General features: G+C 43.0%; 1 protein-coding gene across 4 annotated transcripts in view; it reads right to left on the bottom strand.

Moving 5' to 3' along the window:
* LOC132894163 (alpha-(1,6)-fucosyltransferase-like) overlaps window positions 1-26624 on the bottom strand; it is a 314613-nt gene that overhangs the window by 58226 nt on the left and 229763 nt on the right. For all 4 annotated transcript variants that reach the window (XM_060933576.1, XM_060933577.1, XM_060933575.1 and 1 more), the window contains 2 exons: window positions 21203-21440; window positions 888-1134 (listed from right to left, as the gene is read on the bottom strand). In XM_060933576.1, coding sequence (XP_060789559.1) covers window positions 888-1134; window positions 21203-21440 — 485 coding nt within the window. The remainder of the gene's footprint in view (window positions 1-887; window positions 1135-21202; window positions 21441-26624) is intronic.

Genomic DNA, 26624 nt, shown 5'->3' with positions numbered 1-26624 from the left:
TAAATTATGAAAAAAAGGAACTTTTTCATGGTATTCTAATTTTTTGAGATGCACTAGTGTATATATGTACGTGTGTGTGACATGTATGATTTAAAAGCAAAAATATATGTGCAATATAGCCATTTATTTGTGCTCTTAAATAATTTTTAATCCGATATGCTGTGGTAGACAGAGCTTGAATTTTAACTGATGTCACACTGCATTTTTACTCTAAGATACAGATGTGCACAGGAATGTTTATTTTAAATCTTGTACTTTATTTGCACCTGCCTGCAATATTTTTAAATAAACTTTGCTGATTATATTTCCCAAAAGATTAATAAAAGTAGCAACCATGGTTCACATACTGTATTTTACAGGACTGTCTGCTCCTGTTGCCCCTTTTCCACCAAAGCAGTTCCAGGGCTGGTTCGGGGCCAGTGCTTAGTTTCGAACCGGGTTTTCTGTTTCCACTGACAAAGAACTGGCTCTGGGGCCAGAAAAACTGGTTCCAGGCTAGCACCAACTCTTTGCCGGGCCAGAGGAAAGAACCACTTACGTCAGCAGGGCAGGGGGGTAGCAGGGCAGCACTTTCCTAGACAATACCACTAGAATACTGACATAAAAATTCAATGGCAGAGACAAATCTAATAGCTTATATTTGCTGTAAGTTCTGTTAGCCAGCTGGTTACATGTATAACAAATAATTTTGTGAAAAATAATATCCTAATCTAATTCAAAATGATGCCAAGCACATACCTGGTTCTTAGAGGGAATGAGAACAGCTGATTATTACACTTTAATGTATGAATTGAAACTCCATATGACTTATAATTATGTCCTCTGCTCCACATTATTATTATTATTTTTTTTTTTTTTATGAGGAGCAGGATGTCCCTCATACTTACCCTATGATGGGGTGTTTAAAGCCCAGCTTGATGGTCGCCTCAAGCATCTCTTTCTCAAGCCAAGCCTGAGGCCGGATGAGATATTTGACGAACTGAGAAACCCACCAAACAGAGGGGTCTCCATGTAGCCGTTGCAGACGCTCAGCCAGATCCTCTGGGATAGAGAGTGGCAGGTAAGGAGGACGTGGATGGAGGCTATCCACAATAGGCAACTCAACCACTTGCACAGCCTGATCATTATTTTCACCTATACAAATACACACAAAAAGTTACGATTTAAAAGAGCCAGCAGATTTGCTCCTTCCTAAAAGATCTAGTTGGGAGATTGCTGGAGTGTACTCTGTAACTGAACATAAAGTGCTTTCATTACTATCAGATTCGGAGAGAAATTACAATTACAGAAAAATACACACAATCCTGAAATTCATGGCTGCATTCAGTAAATATATGCAAGGATCAAAAGAAGAGTGGAAAGTAGCAAAAGCTCTATAAAAGGTCGTTTCTTCAATACAAGGACAGATATGCAGTGATATTATAATTTATTCTATCCACATTCACTGGATATGAGCATTTGCATGCTCCGATTGGCTACTCTATGACTAGGATATCAGCTCATATACCGTGAGTAGAGAAAAACAAAATGGCGGAGCCTGTTGCTGCACTAATCAAGGATGAAATAAAAACTCCATTCGAAAACAAAACCCCCAAAAATACAAAAAAGCAATAAAATATGGAATAAAAATATTTATTGGTAAGAACTGTGATATCACGAGAGGTTGTCTGGCTCTCAGCAGGATATTTCAATTAGTGCAAGGACACAAAGGTTAGAATAAATCAAGATTTTTAATGTTATGCCAGGAGATTAAACAGAAAAGGCATCTCAAATTCCAATGTTCAAATGAGGATTGATTCCCAAAAGTCAGACTCACAAAATGTCTCTGGCTTTAGAATAACAAAATTATAGGCAGGTTTCTTTCCAACCAATATCCTTTTCACAGAACAAACAAAATCTTCTGCCTTACTTGGAGTCCAGCCCGGTGGCAATCCAGTAGCCGGCATTCGTAACACAGGTAAGCCTTTCAATGAACACTCCACCCAGCAGGATCCACTCAGAAAAGAGAGTCTATGAACCTCTCTCCTCCACATTCACACAGAGTTTTGAGCTCTCACAAAGCCCTCTTGCTCATTAGGCCATCATTGGCCACAGGTGTGTTGCCATGTTGTGTGCTGAGGGGTGAAGTTCCCAACTCCACCACCAGATGGAGGTATAGTTGCTTGTGGTTGGAGCCATCTACGTGGAATATAGCGCCCCTCCAAGATGCGGCCTCTCGGGATGTCACACATCCCCCCACTCAGGACCGACGTCCTCGTCGGGCTGAAGGTCACGAAGAGGGCATCTTGCCAGGACAGGGCATCCGCATTGCCATGGCGCCTGCCAGCCCTGTGGACAACAGAGAAGTTAAACGCTTGCAAGCTTAAAAACCATCTGGTAACCCTACTGTTTGTCTCCTTGTTCTTGGCCATCCACTACAGAGGGGCGTGGTCAGAGATCACTGTGAAACGCCGGCCCAGGAGGTAATATCATAGGGATTCCAGGGCCCACGTAATGGCGAGACACTCCTTTTCAACTGTTGAATAGTTCTTCTCTCTTGGGAGCAGTTTTCTGCTTAGGTATAGAATGGGATGTTCCTCACCTTCATGCACTTGAGCGAGTACAGCCCCCAGCCCCACCTCTGAAGCATCTGTCTGAACAACGAACTCCCTCTTGAAGTCTGGTGGCAAAATTGGCAATAAAACGCCGGTAGTAGCCGGCTAGGCCCAAAAATGACCTCACCTGCTTCTTTGTGAGGGGTTGCGGCCAGTCCTGTATGGCCCGCAGCTTCACTTCCTGTGGCTTGACCAGTCCCCGGCCAACGGTGTACCCCAGGTAACTGGTTTCACTGAAGGCCAGCCTGCATTTTTTCGGGTTTGCCGTGAGACCTGCATCTCTGAGGGAATCAAGCACAGCTTGTACACGGGGTAAGTGACTTTCCCAATCCGGACTTTGAATGACAACATCATCTAAAAATGCAGCTGCATACCTCTTGTGGGGAGCAAGGACCCGATCCATTAAGCGCTGGAATGTGGCCGGTGCTCCATGCAGACCAAATGGGAGCCGTGTGTATTGGTAGAGACCTTCTGGTGCGGCAAAGGCCGTCTTCTCCTTTGACACTGGGGTCAGGGGCACCTGCCAGTAGCCTTTTGTAAGGTCCAGAGTGGTGAGGAAGTGGGCATGTCCTAAGGAGTCTACTAAGTCATCAACACGGGGCATAAGGTAGGAATCAAACTCTGACACCTCATTCAATTTGCGATAATCATTGCAGGATCTCACCGACCCGTCTGGTTTGGGAACCAGGACGATGGGGCTTGCCCAGACACTTTTGGACTCTTCGATGACTCCCAGCTCTAGCATCTTTCTCACCTCCTCCTGGATAGCCACTTTGCGAGCCTCCGGCACACGATAGGGACGCTGGGTCACCGTTCGGCCAGGGACAGTGTGGATCTCATGTTGGACCACCTCTGTGTGCCCGGGGAGTGAGGAGAAGACGTCTCGGTTGCGGTCCACCAGCTCTAAGGTCATCTGCCGCTGATGTGGGGATAGGCCTAGCCCCACCTGAACCTCCTCTCTGGCAGGTTCTTTGGAATCTGTCGGGGGCAAACAGCTGAACAACGCCTCCCTGGCGTGCCATTTTTTCAAGAGTTTAACGTGATATATTTGCTCAGGTTTTCTTTTATCAGGCTGTCTCACCTTATAATTCAGCTCTCCTACCCGCTCGATGACCTCATACGGTCCTTGCCAGGTTGCCAGGAACTTACATTCCACGGTCAGCACCAGGACCAGCACTCTGTCCCCCGGCTTAAACTCTCAGCTGGGCAGGTCGGTTGTAGGAGGCCTGCTGTTGCCATTGAGCAGTCTCCATGTGTTCATGCACTATCGGGTAGATGGCCCTCATTCTCTCCTTCATGGCCCCGACATGCTCGATCAGGGTCCGCTGTCTGCAGGGTTGCTCCTCCCAAGCCTCCTTGGCAATGTCCAGCAGCCCTCTGGGTCTGTAAGAAAGCAAAAAGTTCAAAAGGCGAAAAGCCAGTAGAAGATTGGGGTACCTCTCTCACTGCAAACAGCAGGTATGGCAGCAGCTGGTCCCAGTTCTGCCCATCCTCTTCAATTGCCTTCCTCAGCATTGACTTCAGAGTCTTGTTAAAACGTTCGACCAATCCATCTGTCTGGGGGTGGTAGACAGATGTTCGCAACTGTTTGATCTTCAACAGGGCACACAGTTCTTTCATCACCCTGGACATGAACGGACTGCCTTGGTCCGTCAATATTTCCTTTGAAATTCCCAGACTGGTGGAGAGGAGGAACAGCTCCTTGGCTATTTGTCTGAAGGTAGCCTTCCTCAGGGGGATGGCCTCAGGGTACCGGGTCGCATAGTCCAGGATGACCAGAATGTACTGATGCCCCCTGGAGCTTTTTGGCAAAGGACCAACTATATCCAGTCCAATCCTCTCAAAAGGAGTTTCAATAATTGGTAAGGGGATGAGCGGGTTACGGTACGGGGGCTTAGGCGCCACCTTCTGGCATTCTGGGCAACTACGACAGTAATTCTCTGTTTCCTTGTGCACTCCAGGCCAGAAGAAACGCTGTAAGATCCTTTCTTTTGTCTTCTCTACACCTAGGTGGGCCCCCAGTGGATGTGTGTGCCAGATTGAGCACAGTCGCCCGGTGGGGCTGTGGTACAAGGAGCTGTTCATGCACTTTGTCATTTTTCTTCACCACCTGATACATTAGGCCACATATAACTGCAAAATGGGGGTATGTAGTGCTTGCTCTATCCCCTAACAGTACACCCTCTAACACCTGTACATTTCTTAAGGCATTTGCAAGCGTGGGATCCTGCAACTGGGCAGTACCATACTGGCCTGTGAGAGGGGGAAGCTCCTTGATGCCTGGGGCATCTTCCTCGTTGGAGTTCGGAGAGCTTTCCGGGGCCACATGCTCTTCTCCCATGTCCGGGCCAGTCTCTGTGTCGGCCTGGGTGCCGGTCATCCCTGCGAGGGCAAAAGCGGGGATGAGTGGTTGTGCGGGTTGCACTTGTGTGTTTGCAGGATGAGTCTTACCTCTCTGACAGCGGGGTACCCAGGCTGGCCTCTGCTGGGTCTCTCTCCACAGCAGGTGGAAGGCTGGGCAATCTCGCCCAATCAGAACAGGAACAGGGAGGGAATCAACCACTCCCACCCTCGTGTGTATAGTCCCCCTGCTGGTGGTCACTTTTAGTTCAGTGGTGGGGTAATCTTTGGTGTCTCCATGGACGCAGGAAACTGGGAGAACTTTGTCAGTGGTCAGACACGATGGATCCACCAGGTCCTTATGCACCAAGGTGACCCGACTACCCGAATCGAACAATGCTTCGACATCACGGCAATTCACTGTCACTGGGCAGGTGGGTGGGGGGGGTCGATCTGGGGGCCCATCTGCAACCCCAATGAGTGATGCAAACAGCTGGGCGGATGGTGAGCTAGAGGACCCTACAGTGGGCATAGGCTCGTCCACCGGTTTCCCACACTGCCAAGACATGTGTCCCATATCCCCACACCGGAAGCATTGTCGGGTGTCACCATCACGGGGAATTCTAACCGGACCCGGCTGGCTTCTGGCTCCCCCTGGAGCATAGCCAGGTCCTGCTGTGGCTGGGCTGGACACCTTGGGGTTTTTGGGGCGGCCTCCCCCTGTCGGCAGTGGGGGTGCAGTCCTGGGGTCCTTCCTGGAAGCATGGAGCATTTCTGTTGTGGCCTGGTACTTTTCCACAGCTTCAACAGTCAGTTCAGCTGTGGTTAGGGCTTGTTGGCTGATGAAGCGCTTCGCCTCATATGGCAGGGCTCGTATGTAGTGATCCACGACCATGGCCTCCACTACTGCAGCTGCTGTGGGTTTTTTTCAGGTTTCAGCCATTTCCTCGCAATTCTGGAAAGTTCGTGCATCTGCGCACGGGGAGCCTGGTCTGCTTGAAAGGTCCAGCTGTGGAAGCATTGAGCCATACCGAACTTGGTGAGCCCATGTCTGCTGAGGATCTCAGTCTTCAGAGCATCATAGTTTGTAGTCTTGTCAGGGGGTAGGTCTCGGACATCGTTCAATGATTCCCCCATTAAGAATGGGGCTAACAGTCCAACCCACTGTGCCTTGGGCCATCCTTCCCTAGTGGCCGTGGCTTCAAAGGTGTGCAAGTATGCCTCAACATCATCTGTGGCCCCCATTTTGGAGATAAAGTTACTTGCCTTTATTGGGCCAACACTCCGAACAGCCATCCTCTTCTGTAGCTGCAACTCCTCTGCCTTCAATTGGTTGGCTTTCCTTTGTTCCTCCAGGAGGGCTGCACTCGCCTGTATTTGGGCTTGCTGGCCTGCAATAAGGCCCTTCAAAATGAAGAAGGCATACGATAGAGTGCCGAGAGATGAGTTATGGTATTGTATGAGAAAGTGTGGAGTGAATGAGAAGTACATTAGAGTAGTGCAAGGCATGTATGAGAACAGTGAAACAGCAGTGAGGTGTGCAGTTGGAACGACTGAATGGTTCAAGGTGAAGTTGGGACTTCATCAAGGATCTCCTTTGAGTCCTTTCTTGTTTGTCATAGTCATGGATAGCTTGACGGACGAAGTGAGGCAAGAGTCACCATGGAACATGATGTTTGCGGATGATATTGTGATATGTGGTGAAAGTAGAAAGGAGGGTGAGTTGGGTTTGGAGAGATGGAGGTATGCATTGGAACGAAGAGGAATGAATGTGAGCAAAACAGAATACATGTGCATCAATGAGAATGGGGATGAGAGTGTAGTGAAGATGCAAGGAGTAGCCGTAAAGAAAGTTGGTGAATTCAAGTACCTGGGGTCAACTGTGCAGGAAAATGGGGGTTGCGATAGTGAGGTGAGAAAGAGAGTGCAGGCAGGGTGGAGCAGTTGGAGAAGGATTTCGGGAGTCATTTGTGATAGGAAAGTCCCAGCAAAAGTGAAAGGCAAGATGTATAAGGCAGTAGTGAGACCAGCTATGATGTATGGATTGGAGACAGTACCCTTAACGAAGAAGTTGGAGGTGGCAGAGTTGAGGATGTTAAGGTTTGCGATGGGAGTGACAAGGTTGGACAGGATAAGGAATGAACACATCAGAGGGACAGCACATGTGGAGAGCTTGGGAATTAAGCTAAGAGAGATGAGACTGAGATGGTATGGGCACACCCTGAGAAGCGATGCAGAGCATGTTGGAAGGAGAATGTTGAGGATGGAGCTGCCAGGCACACGAAAACGAGGAAGGCCAAAGAGGAGATACATGGATGTGGTGAGAGAGGACATGAAAGTGGCAGGTGTGGTAGAGAAGGATGTGGAAGACAGGGAGCAATGGAGACGAAAGATCCACTGTGGCGACCCCCTAATCGGGAGCAGCCAAAAGAAGAAGTTTTGTATAAAGTCTTTATTTATCAAATTTACAGAAAATAAAAATACATTTGATGGTAAGAACGTATATTTTTATTTTTCAAGAATTATAATTACAATATTTTTCACAAAATGCAACTGTCATTTCGCTGGTTTGATTACATTCTTAGCAGAAAAAAATTGTCGGCCATTTTGTATAAAGTTTTTATTTATCAAATTTGTAAAAAATAAAAACAAAAATGCTCTGTTTCTCAAAATTGAGTGGATGTGGATAGAATAAAACCATTATTCCACTCAATCTCATCACACATGGCTTATAGCCAACTCGGTGCTATGCGCTTCGTCAGCTATCAGCTCATGTACAACTCGATTTCATGGGATAACTGGTAAATATATGGTGCAAAAAAGATATCCTGTGGCATGTAATGGACAGCAGACTAGAAAATGGTTCTGGCACATCTCAATAGGTTTTTCATAATTATGGAGGGTCAGGTCAGACCTGGCTGAGTAATCTGACACCAATATTGAGTAAAACTGCAAAAATAATTCAACAACAAATCTGCAAAAGTAACTTTTTTTCATATTGAGCAATTTATCATTGGACAGACTGTTGTAAAATTGCACCTTAATAAATTTCAGTCGACTCCATTACTTTGGTCATGTCTCACGCATGTAGAAAGGCACACTACCTAGAAACCTACTTGACTGGGTGCCTGCCTATGAACGTTGAGGTGTTGGTCACCCCCAGACAAATCTGATGCAAACTCTACAATCAGATGCGATACTATTTTTGGGAAAGGAGTGCGACTGGGAGTTGGCTAGGCCTGACCTGAAGCCAGCAGGAAGACCTCCCTAAAGCAGATGAAGACCTGACCAAATCCAAGTCCAAATTGAAAAAAGCATGTGGGTGGGGGGTGGGAAAGAAGTTTCACCGTATACCTTATTTTACAAGATAGAGTCATGGGGAAAAGAAAGCGCACCCACCTTCAATCCTATGTTTTTATTTATCAGGACCTAAATAATTGCATAATCTAATTTATATAAAACAACAAATAACCTCAGGTGACAAAAATAAATAAATAAATAAAAAGCTTTCATATGTAGTCTTTTTTTTTCCTCCCAAAAAGTAAACCAACTTTCAGAAACCAGGTGGGGAAAAAAGTACACCCTATAATTCAGTAACCTGTAGAACCACCTTTAGCAAACATTTTCTGAAGGATTTTCAGTCTTATATTGTTTTGGAGAAATTCTGGACCCACTCGTCTTTATAACACTGCTTTAGTTCTGCTATTCCCTAATTTTCCCAAAGCTTTTATTGAGTCACTAATTGGCAGAGTAAAATATGTTGAAGAACATTCTTTTTTGCTACACTGGTCTATTCAGCTCAGATGCTGCATGCGGGATGCTCTCCCTCTCTTCTTGCTTCCTGAAAACATTTCTGGCTGAGTTAACACAATTCCCTCACTGTTGATCGTGTGCATGATGTCAAAATGAAAATACAAGTAAGAGTTCATAAACATCATCTTCACCAAAGCTGTATGAAATGAAGAGAGGCCAAAATGTGTCTTTTGTGGGGAGGCACTCGGTAATGAAAGCTTAAAATGAACAAATTGGACAGACATCTTCAAATGATGCATTCTTAGCATCTGTGTGAGTCAATTTTTTTTTTTACTGTGCAAAGAAGAAACTTTCAAGACAGTGTTTTGACAGCAGAAAAATAAGTCAGTCATGTTTTTGTTTATGCACAAAAAAAGTATTTGAATTGATTCATATGTCTGTTAGTTGGGTACTAGTGTGTTGCTAGCTAGCTAACATTACTTGTCCGTGTTAGCAAAGATTGCTGACATTATCTTGCTAGCTGCAAGATAATGTTCAAACTGCTGACATTCTGCCCCTTTTGTGGTTTAATCAGCAAAGTGCATTGATTCAACATTGTTTTTGATGGTTGAAGAGTCAGTAATGTGAGAATTATGTCTGTATTAGTTAAGTTTGTATGTGTGTCCGTTTCCATGCCGGACAAATATCTGTGTGTGTGTGTGAGAGAGAGATTAATTGGGTGGTGACTAATGAGGTATAGGAAGGCGTATAACACTGGGGGGATAGAATCCTCCTCCTCCCACTTCCCCGTGCCACGGGGACTGTAGAGACGTAGCGATTGACATCACAAACAAGATCAGGGTCATACTGGAAAACATGGAGTTCAAACATCTAACTAGTAAGAAAGACTACTTTCAAGATGGTATACAATTACTGTGCCCCGGAATGCAAAAATACTCTTGCTGAAAGACAACAAGACAGCAAGTCATTTTACCGTCTTCCGAGAGATCCTTCATCTGCAGCTCATTGAGTTCATTCATTCATTCATTCATTCATTCAGGCTTTAGAATTATTTACTCCACCTGTTGTAGCCTAAATCATTCATGAATTAGATTGAAATCTTTAGCTAGAGCATTGGAAATAAATTAGGACTTAATCAATAATTTTAGAAAACAGGCTATTTACCTGCTCACTACAACAGTTAGGCCAAGTGTTTTTAGCCACAAAGCTAAAACTAACCAAGCTAATCTTACAATGCTTCATTCTGAAATTTAAATCAATCATCGCACACCTGTGTTCCCAGGAACAACAGAAATGCATTAGGCTACTCGGAGTTCATGACAGAATGAGCTGCCCAGTCCGCTTCAATGGTGCTACCTCAGATCCCTTCCCAGTGAGTAGTGGAGTAAAACAAAGCTGTGTCCTAGCACCAACTCGCTTCTGAATATTTTTCTCCATGCTTCTCAATCATGCATTCACAGACTGTGAGGAGGGCATATACCTCCACGCTAGAGCTGATGTAAAGCTCTTCAACATCGCCCGGTTGTGTGCCAAGACGAAAGTCAAGGAGACTCTGATCTGTGAGCTGTCATTTGCTGATGATGCTGCGCTGATATCCCACACAGAGGCTGGCCTCCAACGCTTAGTTGATTGCTTTTCTCATGCCTGTAAGGAGTTTGGCCTGACCATAAGTGTCAAGAAGACCAATATCCTGGCCCAGGACATTGATCCTTCCTTTGCCATCACTATTGGTAACAGTCATATTGAAGTAGTTGACAACTTCACCTATCTGGGGTCAACTATTTCCAGCTCCCTGGAAGTAAGAATCGTCAAAGCCGCATGGGTTATAGCAAAACTGAACAAGAGAGTTTGGTCCAACGCTCAGCTGACCGCAAATACCAAACTGCACGTGTACCAAGCCTGTGAACTCAATACTCTCTTATATGGTAATGAGTCCTGGACGATATATGCTAGGCAGGAAAAAAGTCTGAACAGTTTCCACCTCCACTGCCTTAGACGTATCCAGAACATTTCATGGCAGGACAAGCTCACTAACACAGAAGTCCTCCAACGCGCTGGCATTCCAAGCCTATACACCCTACTTAGCCAGAAGCGCCTCAGGTGGCTAGGTCACATGCACTGTATGGACCCAGGGTGCATTCCAAAGGATGCTCTGTATGGGGAACTGCATGAAATATCATGTCCAGTTGGAAGACTGCACCTCCACTTCAAAGATGTGTGTAAGAGAGACTTGAAGCTGGCGGGTCAATACAAATAACTGGGAAAACACAGCAGATTCGCGTCAAGCCTGGAGGGCCATGGTCAAAAACGGCATGCAAAAGGCCGAGTATGACAGGAACAACCAACTTGTTGCGAAACAAGCAAAGAGGAAAGCTACAGCAGCTGCTCCCAGAGAAGCATCAGGCTTCATATGCAGTTGCTGCAGGAAGGACTGTCACTCTAGAGTTGGCCTATTCAGCCACTCTAGAATATGCTAGTGCTGCACCATCGTCTCTCAAGATGGACAGATGCTGACAAGACTGAGTTGGATACCAATCAACCATAGCCACAGTGGACCAGACTAAAAAAGGAAACCGTATTGGTCCACTTTGTCATCTGAGCGTTGAACTGAAGATGTTGACAATGTCATCCTAATCCAAAGTGTCTTTTAGTTCAATAGACATGTTTAAAAAATAAATAAATAAAAGTCTGATAGCTGTTTAGCAAGAAGCTGCTACACGAAACTCAGAATTATTGGCACAAATAAGGTTCATTACATTATGTTAGTGTAACGCAGCCTAACGTCAGTCAAGAGAGGAAGTTCCGATTGTACCTGGCAAGCTTCTGGTCACGTTTCTGAGACAAAATGCCTGCAGAACACCTATGTAATTTCTCCTTCCCCAACAAATGCATCCCTGACATGAAATAAAGAAGTGGATCATTGGAATGTTCAGTGTTTTACACTTGCTATCCCATAAAGCAGACAGCTAGCACTCTCCCTCCACATACCCTTGTGCTACTTTGTGATGCATCATTTGTGAACGACCATCTTTTTGCTGGATGTTGAGGAATGTGTAAAGGACATTAGACACTGGATGCTTAGTAACTTTCTTCTGCTTAAAGGTGCAGTACGAGATTTTGGAATAACGGTTCCCGCAAGCCATATTTTGAAAAGAAACACGCCTGCCCTCGCCATGCTCCCACCCCCCGCGTCTCCACCCCTCCTCCCCCCGCGTCTCCACCCCTCTCCCTACCCGCGCCTCCAAAGCACATGAACGCGCATTGCCAGTTCCCGAGCGTTCATGGTTGTCACGAGGACTGTTTGCATTAGCTCAGTGTGTTTCAACCACTGTTAGCGCAGAAGGAGAGATCATCAGGTGTGCCGTGGCGTCTTCTCAGGTAAGACTGAACAACATCGTAGTGAAAGTAACCAACTAACATGATTATCATTTCAAGAAATATTTGTCTGCATACTACATTAGAAGTTGACTTTTCACTTGTTTTCATACTTGTTATACCTAATCTAATTGTAGTAAGACTGATATGTCGGGGGTTCTGTAGCAGTCACCGCCCTAGCCCAAGCAGTGTTCATGGCTAAGGTTCATGTTGATAGCTCTAATCTGCATTTTACTATTGTTTTTTCGCGGAACAGTCCCAATTCATACATATACCGACCTAACATTACAGTCCGTATGGAATTATGTTACTGACGAATCTTGAAGGCGATTTTCTCATCCTAACTTTGCTAATTTCACGTCTACAATCTGAAAAGTTCTAGGCGGGCTTCGATGGTAAAAAAAAAGCTGAAACTGGCAAACGAAAGTGTAATTCCTTTGGGTTATGACACTGTTGTATACAACATTTTATTTATTTATTTAGAGCTTCCATGAGGAGAGCTGTAGCTCTGACTCGGACTATTCGCCTGGGCCGTCCACATCAAGAGCACAACAACACTGTCCTATCTGAAAATGTAATAAATACATAATGTTATCTTACCTATCGAGTAGAAACAGGACCACCATTGCATCGGTTTGAAGTCCTTTTTGTTGTTTGAGTCGCCGCCAGCGGTCGAACGCTGCGCCAATGTTCACTCTGGTCTTGACTTATCCTTTTTCATAAAGTTTCCTGGCAGTTGCCTTTTCGAATACAGATTTTCGTTTTCTTTTTTGACCAGTTGTGTGCGTCTGTTCTGCCATAGTGTTATGTAATTATTGTAGGCCAGTATCTAGATAAAATGGGCTAGTATGGTAGGCTATCTATCCGTTGCTTTGAAATGGCTTAGTTCACCTGGAGTGGTCCCTGCGCATACTGTACGCACAAGGGTAGGGGCGGGGGTGGGGCGGTGAGGGTTGGGGGGTGGGGGGGTTTGGGGTTACAGGCTTCAGTCTGATTGACGTGTCAGTATCCAATCATTTTGAGGTGGTTACCTCGACAGGATTTGATGGCGTTTTTCCTTTATTTTACACTGTAGACTGGATTAAAATATTTAGTTTTTGGGTCAAACCTTCTATTGTACTGCTTGCAACATGGGTGTGAGGAGCTTTTCAAGCAATATGGTAAAAAATACTCCTGAAAAAAATCTCGTACTGCACCTTTAACTCTGACAAGACTGAAGTACTTGTACTAGGACCACATGCAGCTAGAAGTAGGTTTTCTGATTACACAGTAACTCTGGATGGCCTTTCTGTTTCTTCACGTGCAGCAGTAAAAGATCTCAGGGTGATTATTGAACCCAGTCTTTTATTTGAAACTCATATTGATAACATTACCCGGACAGCTTTCTTTCATCTCAGAAATATCGCTAAGATAAGAAATTTAATGTCACTACATGTTGCAGAAAAACTAGTTCATGCTTTTGTTACCTCCAGGTTGGATTATTGTAATGCCTTACTCTCTGGATATTCTAATAAGTGAATAAACAAGCTCCAGTTAGTTCAAAATGCAGCCGCAAGAGTCCTTACTATAACTAGAAAACATGACCATGTCACCCCTGTCTTATTCACACTGTACTGACTCCCAATCAAATTTTGTATTGCTTATAAAATACTACTATTGACCTTTAAAGCACTAAATGGTCTCGCGCCACAGTACTTGAGCGCGAACTTCTGGTCCTTTATGACTTGCCATGTCTACTTAGATCAAAAGGTGCAGGCTATCTGCTGGTACCTCATATAGTGAAGGCTACTGTACATCAGGGGGCAGAGCCTTTTCTTACAAAGCCCCACAGTTATGGAACAGCCTTCCAAGTAGTGTTTGGGAATCAGACACAGTCTCAGCATTTAAGTCTAGGCTGAAAACATCTGTTTGGTCAAGCCTTTTGTTAATAGTGTTTATGAGGTAAAGAAGTAGATCTGGAGGGTCCTCAGACAGTAAACGGTAAACTGGGATGTATGGATGCTGTCAGTCCCCCACTCACTTGCTCACTCAAGTTTGTTGACGGTGTAGTGGCTGGCAGCTTTTTGTCCCAGGGCGCCCTCCTGCCTGTGTTACCTTCTGGCTCTCCCCTTTGAGTTATGCTGTCATAGTTAGTTTTGCCGGAGTCCCTGCTTGCACTCAGCGCAAAATGTATACTGCTCCTACTCATCAGGTGATATTGGGCATACCTAACAACCTGTGTTTTCTCTCCCTGAAATCTGGAGTGTGCATAAGTATTCATCCCCTTTCGTATGAAACCCCTAAAATAAGAGCTGGTCCAAACAATTCACGTCATAAGTCACAATTAGTTGATTAAGATCCACCTGTGTGCAATCAAAGTGTCACATAATCTGTCACATGATTTATTTTATTTATTTATTATTTTTTATATTTTTATTTATTATATTTATATTTTTTTTCCTTGTCTATAATTGTAAAGCGTCCTTGGGTTTCTTGAAAGGCGCTATATAAATTTAAATTATTATTATTATTATTACATGATGTCTGTATAAATCAACCTGTTCTGGAAGGACCCTGACTAAGCAAGCAACATGAAAACCAAGGACACTACTAAGCAAGCAACATGAAAACCAAGGAGCACTCCAAACAGGTCAGAGACAAAGTTGTGGAAAAGTATAGATCAGGGTCTGGTCATAAAAAATATCCCAAACTTTGAATATCCCATGGAGCACCATTAAATCCATTATAGCAAAATGGAAAGAATATGGCACCACTACAAACCTGACAAGAGAAGGCTGCCCACCAAAACTCACAGACCAGGCAAGGAGGACCTTAATCAGAGATGTAACAAAGACACCAACGATAATGCTGAGGGAGCTGCAGAGATTCACAGTAGAGATGGGAGTACCTGTCCATAGGACCACTTTAAGCATACGCTCCACAAAGTGGGGATTTATGGAAAACTGGCCAGAAAAAAAAGTAATTGCTTAAAAAAAATCACATTTGGAGTTTGCCCAACAGCATGTGGCAGACTCCCCAAACACATGGAAGAAGATTCTCTAGTCAAATGAGACAAAAATTGAACTTTTTCGCCATCATGGGAAATGCCATGTGTGGCGCAAACCCAACACCCTGAGAACACCATCCCTACAATGAAGCATGGTGGTGGCAGCATCATGCTGTGAGGATGTTTTTCATCTGCAGGGACAGGGAAGCTGGTCAGGACTGAAGGAAAAATGGATGGCACTAAATACAGGGCAATTCTGAAGGAAAACCTGTTTGAGTCAGCCAAAGGTTTGAGACTGGGACAAAGGCTCATGGTCAAGCAGGACATACTAAAAATACTGCTAAAGCTACACTGGAGTGGTTTTAAGGGAAACATTTAAATGTCTTGGAATGGCCTAGTCAAAGCCCAGACATCAATCCAATTGAGAATCTGTGGCATAACTTGAAGATTGCTGTACACCAACACAGCTCATCTAACTTGAAGGAGTTGGAGCAGTTTTGCCTTGAGGAAGGGGCAAAAATTCCAGTGGCTAGATGTGCTAAAGCTAATAGAGACATACCCCAAGAGACTTGCAGCTGTAATTGTAACAAAAGGTGACTCTACAAAGTACTGACTTGGGGGGGGGGGGGGGGGGGGGGGGTTTGAATACTTAATGCACACTCCAGATTTCTGTTTTTTCATCTTAATTATTGTTTGTTTCACGATAAAAAAACAATGTGCACCTTTAAAGTGGTAGGCATGTTGTGTAAATGAAATTATGCTAACCTGCCAACAATCCATTTTAATTCCAGCTTATAATGTGACAAAACAGGACAAACACCCCAATCATTTAAACTAGCAGTTATCAAACCCCGAATTATAAAACCTGACCTCGATCCCTGTCAATGTGAGATTATTTTATTCCTCAAACTTGCTGTTTAGAGCATCAGAATGTGTTCGGATTTCTGGGGTTTCGCCATGATGATCTTATCTTGATGACAAGGTTCCGGTTTACTAGGGCCAGGGTGTGGAATATACCTTCTGTTATGTCAGGCTGTGAAATATTCCCTTCGCTCCTTTAAAGAAGAAACCTTTATTTGTCACATGCACACTCCAAGTACAGTGAAATTCATCCTCTGCATTTAACCCATCTGAAGCAGTGAACACACGCGCACACACTCAGAGCAGTGTGTGACTGCTCTGAGTGTGTAACGCTCAGGTGTTTACTGCTTAATCCCCCCCTTCCCAATGTAAAGCATTAGATGCGTATTATGTTATACATAAGCGTATTATGATTGTAAAAGGTGCAATGAAGCTTATTATTATTCATGAGCAATTCAACTGAGAAGGGATGTGAATTTGGACACAATTTGCATCAGTTGCATTCTAAATGTTAACGCTACAAACATTCTCCCTCAATTCTTATTTCTTTTTCAATGCATATACATTGTTATTAAAAATATGTTGTTGGTATTTTTAGACAACGAGATCGAGAAATCATCCATTTTATTTGGGAAAAGAAACCCCCTAGAATTAGGAAGGACTTTTTACAAAGACCAAAAATGTTGGAGGTATGGGACTGCCTATTTTTCAGTATTGTAATGTGGGAGTTCTCTTTTTCTAGGGTCAGACCTTTGAAACAAATGATCAATCTGCCTGGTTGCAAATTGAGCAGGCCTCATGTCATCCTACCTCTTCTGGTGTATTGCTCTTCTCTTCCCTTCCCATCTGCTAACTGGCTCACACTAACCCTGTTGGAAAACAGTCCTTTAAAATCTGGAATAAAATAAGACAGTATTTTGCCTGAAACCCATTTCTTTAGATTGCTACAAATTTGTAACTATCTTAAATCCAATACAAGTACCTCTCCTTGTGTACTTAATAGCAGCTAGATGGAATCTTTGTTTTCTGTTGATCCTTCATCTGGTTTATATATATATATATATATATATATATATATATATATATATATATTTTTTTTTTTTTTTTTTTTATATGTATATGTAAAATGTGTGTGTGTCTAATAAATAGATATATAGCCCTAGCTTTTCTGAAATCCAATTGGGAGGAGGACTTCAGCAACTGGCTTCATGCTGCAGATGCAATGGACAGAGGCAGAAGAGGGTGTGCACTCAGCATCTATATGTACCAGACATCGTCTTATACAGTTCAGGCAGTTGCATCATCTTCATCTTTCAAAAGGTCAAACTTTGTAAAATATATCCGAGTACAGCTCTTTTGTGCAACCACTGTAGGTTATTTCCTGCCTCATTGGGGCACATGTTCTGACTATACCCAAAATTATCAAATTTTTGGAACTCTGTTTAAAACTCTGCCTGATATCCTGGGACACATGGTAGAACCTGACCCAGTGTTGGCTCTGCTTGGGGTACCAGGTGAGGACAGTCCACTTGACACTTCCACTGTGAAAGGGTTCATAACCCTTTTAGCATGCAGATTAATTCTACTGAAACAACCACAACCTCTCACTTATACTACATTGATCAAAGATGTTGCACAACACCTTAAACTGGAAAAATTAGATTCATGTTATGAAGTTCCATTGAGAAATTTCATAGATTTGGCACCCCAATGAAGACTATATTGAGGCTAGGCAAAAAACATGTTCTAAATTCTTTACTATTATAGCTGGGTTATACCTATTGTAAGACCTCAATAACCATCTATAAAAGCCTGGTTGATATTTATATTTCATAATGTCCTATTATTTTTATGTATGTCTGTGTATGCACATTTTGTACAATTTTTAAAAAATATTTTATATAATTTGGATGCAGTGTTTACAGTTTAACTAAAATATGAATAAACAGATGTTTAAAAAAAGAATTTTGCACTCACTGCTGTTTCACAGTTGTTGACAATAATTTGATAAAAAAGTACAACCCTGTTTCATAAAGAAAGAAAGAAAGAAAAAGAAAGAAAAAGAAATGGGAAGCTATGTAAATTATAAAATCAGAATGTGATCTGCAAATCATGAAAACCCTTTATTTCATTAAAAATATTGCAAAGACAGCATAGCAAATGTTGAAACTGAGGAGCTTTTTTAAAATGTATGATTATTTTGAATTTGAAAAAAAAAACCTAATTATGGTAGGTTAATTGGCAACAGGTCAGTAACATGATTGGGTATAAAAAAGAGCATCCCAGAGAAGTAGAGTCTCTCAGAAGTAAAGATGGGGAGGGGTTCAGCACTCTGTGAAAGACTGCATGAGCAAATAGTGCAACAATTTAAGAATAATGTTCCTCAATGTAAAATTGCAAAAAATTTGGGGCGCATACAGTACATCTCATCATTAAAAGATTCAGAGAATCTGGGGGGGGAAATCTGTTGGCAAGAGACAAAGCTGAAAACCAACATAGTGGTATTAGTTAAAATCATTCATAGTGTGGTATTAGTACTTTTACTTAAAAGTTCTGAATACTTCTTCCACCATTGGTGCAGGTCAGCTGTCAAGAGCAAGATGGTGTTAGAAAGCCTCTTCCTGAAAAAGCTTTATACTTCTCAAATCATGTGATATTTGAAATTAAAGCCTTGGGTCATGGTCATTAAAAGCTCAGTCTAGTCAGCACTCCTGTGCTGGACAGCGCTGTCCAGAGTGAGCACCATGAAAGAAGTGATAACAGTGCAACAGGTGAAGCAGTCCATGCCCCATGCCCCCACCATAAAAAAGTTTCAACGTCCATGAACAATTTAATAATAACTTTCCTCAATGTAAAATTGCAAAGAATTTGGGGAATTACATCATCTACGACACATAATATTAAAAGATTCAGAAAATTAAGAGAAATCTCTGCATGTGAGCGGCAAGGATGAAAACCAACACTGGATGGCTGTGATCTTCTGGCCCTCAGGAAACACTGCATTAAAATCAGACATGATTCTGTAGTGGAAATCACTGCATGGGATCAGGATTATTTTTGGAACTCATGGACGCCTCGTCCTCCTGGCTAAAGAGAGGAGACCATCCGGCTTCATATCAGTACACAGCTCAAAAGCTAGCACTTTCTGACACCAACTTACTCTTGACAGCTGACCTGCACCAGTGGTGGAAAAAGTATTCAGATCCTTTCAGTAAAAGTACTATGGGGGACATTAGTGCACATAGCATGGGCAGCTTGCACATCTGGGAAGGATATATTTTATTACGGGCGGCACGGTGGTGGAGTGGTTAGTAGGGCTGGGAATCGATCCAGATTTCCTGGATCGATTCGATTCCGATTCATAAGGTCACAATCCGATTCGATATCGATTTACTTAGATATTGCTGGATTGTCACTTTAAAGTAAAAACTGTCCCTATTGACAGGAACAGCCCCATATGTGTTTGTGCATGTAATTTAACACCAAATGCCTTCTCCAGTGCAGTTTGATTCACCACAGGTTTAGCTGAAACTGTATCGGCGTGGTGCCTGGATAAGTGGTTGCAGAGATTGGTTGTATTGCCACTATATTTTACCTCTATGTGGCACAGTTTGCACACTGCTTTTGTTCTGTCGACTTCGTCTCTGTCCTCGTAATGTTTGAATCCAAAGTAATGCCATACATCAGCTTTCAGGCCAGGCGGTGATTTTAGCTGTGCAGCTTCAGCCATCTCGCGTTCTTAAGTTTCGGTTTCATTTGCCGGCACCCGCTTTTTATAGCGGTCCTTGCACGGTCGAGAAAATAGTGCCTATAGCCACCTGGAAGATATTGATTCACACATTTTTTAATCGATCTCGTATTTTTTGAACGTGAATCGATATCGGATCGTGGATCAATCTTCTGAACCCAGCCCTAGGGGTTAGCGCTGTCGCCTCACAGCAAGAAGGTCTGGGTTCAAGCCCCATGGCCGGTGAGGGCCTTTCTGTGCGGAGTTTGCATGTTCTCCCCGTGTCCATGTGGGTTTCCTCCGGGTGCTCCGGTTTCCCCCACAGTCCAAAAACATGCAGGTTAGGTTAACTGGTGACTCTAAATTGACCGTAGGTGTGAATGTGAGTGTGAATGGTTGTCTGTGTCTATGTGTCAGCCCTGTGATGACCTGGCGACTTGTCCAGGGTGTAGCCCGCCTTTCGCCCATAGTCAGCTGGGATAGGCTCCAGCTTGCCTGCGACCCTGTAGAACAGGATAAAGCGGCTAGAGATAATGAGATGAGATGAGATGAGATATTTTATTACACAAACAGGTTTTGGAGCAACACGCTGCCATCCAGACGACATCTTTTTCAGGAAAGGCCTTGGTTATTTCATCAATATAATGCCACGTATTATGTAGTATAAATGGCCATGCCAGGATAAACCTATTCTTAGCAATACTGTAACTTTTAAAATGGATAAATTATTGTGAGAAAGTTTTATTTTCAATTTAAATGAGCAGGGAGCACATCAGGGCACTTGCCATGATCAGCAAATGGCATTTATTTTTTGGGTTTTGTTTGGCTTTGATGTCCTGTGATGCTCAACTTAACCGCTTTCTTAAAGAAAAGTACCACATTAAGGCTATACAGGCAACACTAGTAGCTATGACTGCACAGTTATGTATTAATTATATAATCAAAACATATAATTTAGATTTTTAAATTAATCAAAGCCTACATGTTGGAATTCATCATGCTGACATTATGTTCTATCCTAACAAGAAACTTTTTTAAAAAATCTTCGTTATTTTATAAATAAGCCAAATTAGTATTATGGAATATTACATTAACTGAATGAATGACAAATCATTAAACATATTTGTCAATTGACTAGCATGAAGTTAACATCTTAATGACTTAAGACAAAAACATTTTCACACCAATCGAGTATGGTGAAATAACAACATAGCAGTTGAAAAAGAAAATTCACACCTTGCAATTCAGGACTTGTGTAAAAACCTTTCCAGTTTCAAAAATAAATTCCTTTTCCAAAACCAATTATTATCTTTGGCATTTGTTACAGGATCCAATATCCAGTACACTGTTATCTGCAGGTATCGGCCTGATAATGATACTGGGTATTGGACCAGTGCCATCTCCAATTTGTACTACACAGGTAATCAGGTATAGTAACCATCACTACCATACTACTGTATAATAATACTCAACTAATTACCTTATTCATGCTATTTTCAAAAGTTTAAATGTTTTAAAATCTCAAGAGAAACCCAAGAGTTGCTGATGACTGTACATGATATTTACCAGACCAGTGTCCAGTAGAGGCTCCCGTGCGGTCAGTGCATGTATCACTGACAGGTTTAAAGACTGTTTCCCAGCCACCAGTGGCGTAGCGCCAATTTTGCGACTCCAAGATGAGTGTCCGTTGGGTGCCATAGGCAATCATGAAGCAGTACACCACGTGATGCAGCTGGCAGCCATAACCACAGCCCTTATTGATGTTGCACACCAGCTTGCGTGCCTTTCCACAGTCTGGTGGGTTCTGAACAGGGATACACACAAACATACACTTGTAAATGCACATTTCCAAAACAGAAACTTATTTCTGAAAGAATTCCATTTGGACTGCAAAATTCCTTCAAAACATCACTGTAATATTAAAGGAAATGCAGATATCATGCATCTGATTCTCGATCAGTAAGGCAATTATAACAGGCAATTGCAGCCGACAATTTGACAAAGGGTAAACAAATTATGAATTAAATCATGATAAAGACGTACAAAAGACAATGCATGGAACAGGAAAAAAGTGAGTAAAAATTATATCACTGATTTTAAACTATTCTCAACATCCTTTTATTTTTGTCCATATTTACAGTTGCAGTCAGAAGTTTATATACACAAAGCATAGGCTAAAAACTTATTTTAGAATCAGTATTATTGTTAATATCCTGTTTTTAAAATAACAAAACCTTCTTATCCTCTTCCCTTTCACTGTAATACTGTTGTCTTTGTGTTGATCTTATTTTATATGCTGTTTTTATATGTTTTATAAAAATACATCTTATTGTACATGTTCTGTCATGTCAGGTTTTTCTCATTTTGCCTTTTAATTTGAAGCACACCGAGTCTACACTTTGTCATATAAAATGTGAAATGAATATATAAAACTTGAACCTGGTCAACTATCCAACCAGAATTCTGCCAGAAGCTTGTTGATGGCTACCAAAAGCAGCTAGTTGAACTTGGTGTTTGTATAATTTTGACCCAGTGTTGATTTCAGAAAACCCAAAATAAATTAAAACTTGTGCACCCAAGTCTTGTGGGGTTTTTTTCTATGAAAGATGTTATACAATCATTCTCCCACAGAAAAAGAGCAGTTCAGAGAAATCGAAAGCCCAATATTGCCATGACATTCATGTCCGTGATGTGAATCTCTGACAGCAACTGTAGATTATTTTGGCTTCTGTTGTTAGTACAGTATCCAGTCTGGACTATTCCCTGCCAGACCACCAGAGGGCACCCTCTCAAATATTGAGCAGCCTTCTTCGGTTGTGTTTTTTACTTTCTGTTCACATTGCTCTGTAAAGCACATGAACTTGATCCTAGTTCCTGAAGCCTTACAGTTTGCCTGCAAACCTTGTGAGTACTGAGCAATGTTTTTTTGTTTGTTTGCTTTTTTTTGGTGGAAGAGTCTTTCTGCCTTTTGGTTTTTGATGTTGCTGGTATTTCCCTGGGATCTCAGCTGTGTGTGTTTGTAAATAAATCATATGCAAATGGTTTCTGTTATAGCCCAGTTCAGGGTCAGGCCATAAAGTGACAATACTTGCGCTTTCCCAGTTCCCAGACCTCTAGAAACTGTGTTTACCACCATAGTTATTTATTTACAACAGGCAAGGAGAATAACAGAGGAGCCATAGGACAGAGGAGGACAGAAAATAAATCAAGTCATCTAACTTAAAATGTAAGGCACTACCTTCCCTAGTTACAAACCCAAAAGAAAGAAAATACAGCAACTTCCCTCACTCCTTAAAGGAGATGCACAGAACCATGGCCTCACTTTCGTTTATAAATGCCTTGAGACCTCAAGAATGGCACAGGAATAGTTTTAAGCGTGAACAATAAATCTAATATCGTAATTTTTACGATTAAAGTGACTCATATAGGTAGCGGTCTGAGTGAATGACCTTGACGTCTGTAACATCACAACAGGAAGTCTATCGGTCTCATCGCCATTTCCGCTATACTAAAACACAGCTGACTTCAACTTTGATCCTCCATTTTGAGCTAATTTATCGCCATGCCACATAGATGTGTTGCTGGCGGGTGCAGCAACACGACAGAAGGTGGATTTACGTTGCATTCATGGCCCAAGAATGTTCAAACTGCAAAGATTTGGACGCGTTTTGTGGGAAGTTCACGGGCACATTGGGCGGCTATGAAGTGGTCTCTTCTCTGCTCTGCACATTTTACTGAAGACTCGTACGAGGCCTCTGATCTGTTGAGCATTGGTTATAAGCCTGTATTGAAAGAGGGTGCAGTACCAACAATTAAAGGAAAAGAAAACTACAAGAAAAGGAAAGTATATTTTATTTTTTTAAAAAGGAAAGCAAGTTCAGTTGCACCAGTTCTCCCGGAGTGTGAGCGGAGGGTTGTTGGTAAAACCCGGAATGGGACGTGACATATTATCGCTCGGGCAGTGACCTCCCCGCGGTTGTTGCTAAAACCGATGACGTTCCGTCCTGTCCCAGACTTTAGTAATTGCCTGAGCCGAGCAGTAATGGCAGAGGACTCAGTATGGAGAAAATGGAGAATGAGTGGACCAGCCATCTGATTTCTCCACTGGATATTGCTGCCATCTCGCGCTTACGTGGAAGCAGCAAATGAACGGAGAACTGAACGAACAACTGAAAGTCAGATTGTTTCAAAACAATCGGCCACAAGATCGGCCTTCAAGAAGTGAGAACACAAATGGGTAAGCTGCGACTCTCATTTGGATACAAAACAACACACTGTTTACCTGCATTTAGATTAATACTGTACATGTAACTTGTACAACCCCAATTCCAAAAAAGTTGGGACGCTGTGTAAACTGTAAATAAAAACAGAATGCGATAACTTGCAAATCATGGAAACCCGATATTTCATTGAAAATAGTACAAAGACAACATATCAAATGTTGAAACTGAGAAATTTTATTGGTTTTTGAAAAATATAGGCTCATTTTGAATTTGATGTCAGCAACACGTTTCAGAAAAGTTGGTACAGGGGCAAGAAAAGACTGAAAAAGTTGTGTAATGCTTAAAAAAAAACTAATTTGTTTAATTGGCAACAGGTCAGTCAGATGATTGGGTATAAAAAGAGCATCCCAGAGAGGCGGAGTCTCTCAGAAGTAAAGATGGGGAGGGGTTCACTGCTCTGTGAAAGACTGCATGGGCAAACAGTGCAACAATTTAAGAATAACGTTCCTCAATGTAAAACTGTAAAGAATTTGTGGATCACATCATCTATGGTCCATAATATCATTAAAAGATTCAGAGAATCTGGAGAAATCTCTGTATGCAAGAGGCAAGGCTGAAAACTGACACTGAATGCCTGTGATCTTCAGGCCCTCAGGAGACACTGCATTAAAAGCAGACAGGTGTTTGTAGTGGAAATCACTGTACGGGCTCAGGAACACTTCAGAAAACCATCGTCTGTTAACACAGTTCATTACTGCATCCACAAATGCATGTTAAAGCCAGATATAAACAATATCCAGAAACACCGCCACCTTCTCTGGGCCTGAGCTCTTTTACGATGGACTGAGGCGAAGTGGAAAACTGTCCCAAGGTCTGACGAATCAAAAGTAGAAATTATTTTTAGAAATCATGGACCCCACATCCTCCAGGCTAAAGAGGAGAGGGACCATCCGGCTTGTTATCAGTGCACAGTTCAAAAGCCAGCATCTGTGATGGTATGAGGGGGCATTAGTGCACATGACATGGGAACATCTGGGAAGGCATCATTAATGCTGAATGATATAAACACGTCTCAGAGCAATATGCTGCCATCCAGACAAAATCTTTTTCAGAGAAGGCCGTCCTTCTTTCAGCAAGACAATGCCAAACTGCTTTCTGCAGATATTAAAACTGCATGGCTCCGTAGTAAAAGAGTCCAGGTGCTAAACTGGCCTGCCTACAGTCCAGACCTGTCTCCCGTTTAAAACATTTGGTGCATTATGAAGCGCAAAATATGACAAAGGAGACCCCAAACTGTTGAGCAACTAAAATTGTATATCAGGCAAGAATGGGGCAACATTTCTTTGCCCCGCCTACTCAAGCGAGTAGGACGCTTCTTTGCTTTGCTCCTGCTTGATTTTTTTTTTTACTTTTTCACTTAATTTCCACAATTTCTTCATTTTATTTTTCACCTTTACAAGATAAGTTAGCTTTTAAAACAAAATGCCAGGGGGCAAAAAATCCAGGAGATCCTGCAGAAAATGCACAGAACTAGAACAGAGGATTTCTATCCTGGAATCAAAGATTGATGCCCTGCCAAAGACAGACGAACTAAGAGAGATATCTCACGGAAGGAGTACAGAAACAGTAGCTGAGAATGCAGAGATTGCACCCCGACAGGCCGATGGCATTGCAGATCGAGTGGATGAATACATCAATCTAACAGAGCAAAATGTGAGTACAGAAAACTGGCACACGATGGGTGGCAGGCCCAAAAATAAAAACAGAAGAATAATTACCTCAACACCAGTTCGTTCTGATACTATGCAACCCATGCTCCACAGCCATGCTATTAGAAATAGAGCCAGGTCTACAAACTACAATAGGATTTACAGTCCTATGGAAAATCCACAGCCCATAAGGCTTCAGAACAAATTTGAATGCCTCAGGGATGTGGAAGCGGAGTTTTCAGGCGGACAAGCACATCATAGAAAGAGATCGCACCACAACCAAAGAGCTGTGGGAAGAGGCAAAAAGCAGCTCATAACACCACCTGATCCCACAACCCTTGTGTGGCAGTGGGGGCGTGGCCAAGCAGCAGTCTGTGAATGGAGGGCGGGGTCAGGGAAGGTAAGTAGCTAAGTCATTACACCTGGTGTCAATTAATGTATGTGTGTGTTTGTTTGTTGCAGGAATGGAGTATAAAGGGAGGGGGAGAGCAGAGAAGAATCTCTCCCCTGACCAGAACACGTGTGTGTTGCGTGTGACTGAGAAAAGCTGAAAAGCTAAGGAAAACAGCAAAATAAAGTGTCTGTGTGAACACTAACTCTCGCCTGCCGTGCTTCTGTGCCCCACCCACATCAGGGATTACTATAGTGGTGCTGAAACCCAGGACACGGAAGAGAACCACCCCATGGAGTCCTCCCCATTTGAAGAGCTCATCCTTGCCCTCGCTACCGCCCAGCAGAACCAGCATCAAGCACTGATCACCCTCCGGAAGGAGCAGCAGCAGCGCTTCGAACCCTTGATGCTGGCCCAGCAGGAAGATCGCCAGGCGTTCCGGCACCTGCTCACGCCAGCCGGGCCGTTGGCCACCGCTGCCGCCACCCTCACGAAGATGGGACCGCAGGACAATCCGGAAGCGTTCCTCGCTCTCTTTGAGCAAGCAGCTGAGGCGTGGGGGTGGTCGCTGGAGCAGCGCGCGGCACGCCTCCTCCCACTCCTGACTGGCGAGGCACAGCTCGCAGCGCAGCAGCTCCCTGCTGACAGCCGGCTGGTCTATGCAG

Source organism: Neoarius graeffei, chromosome 11 (genome assembly GCF_027579695.1).
Source record: "Neoarius graeffei isolate fNeoGra1 chromosome 11, fNeoGra1.pri, whole genome shotgun sequence".
NCBI classification, from domain to species: Eukaryota; Metazoa; Chordata; class Actinopteri; order Siluriformes; family Ariidae; genus Neoarius; species Neoarius graeffei.
The sequence above is the reverse complement of the archived record's forward strand: the minus strand, read 5'-3'. Positions and strand labels throughout refer to the sequence as shown.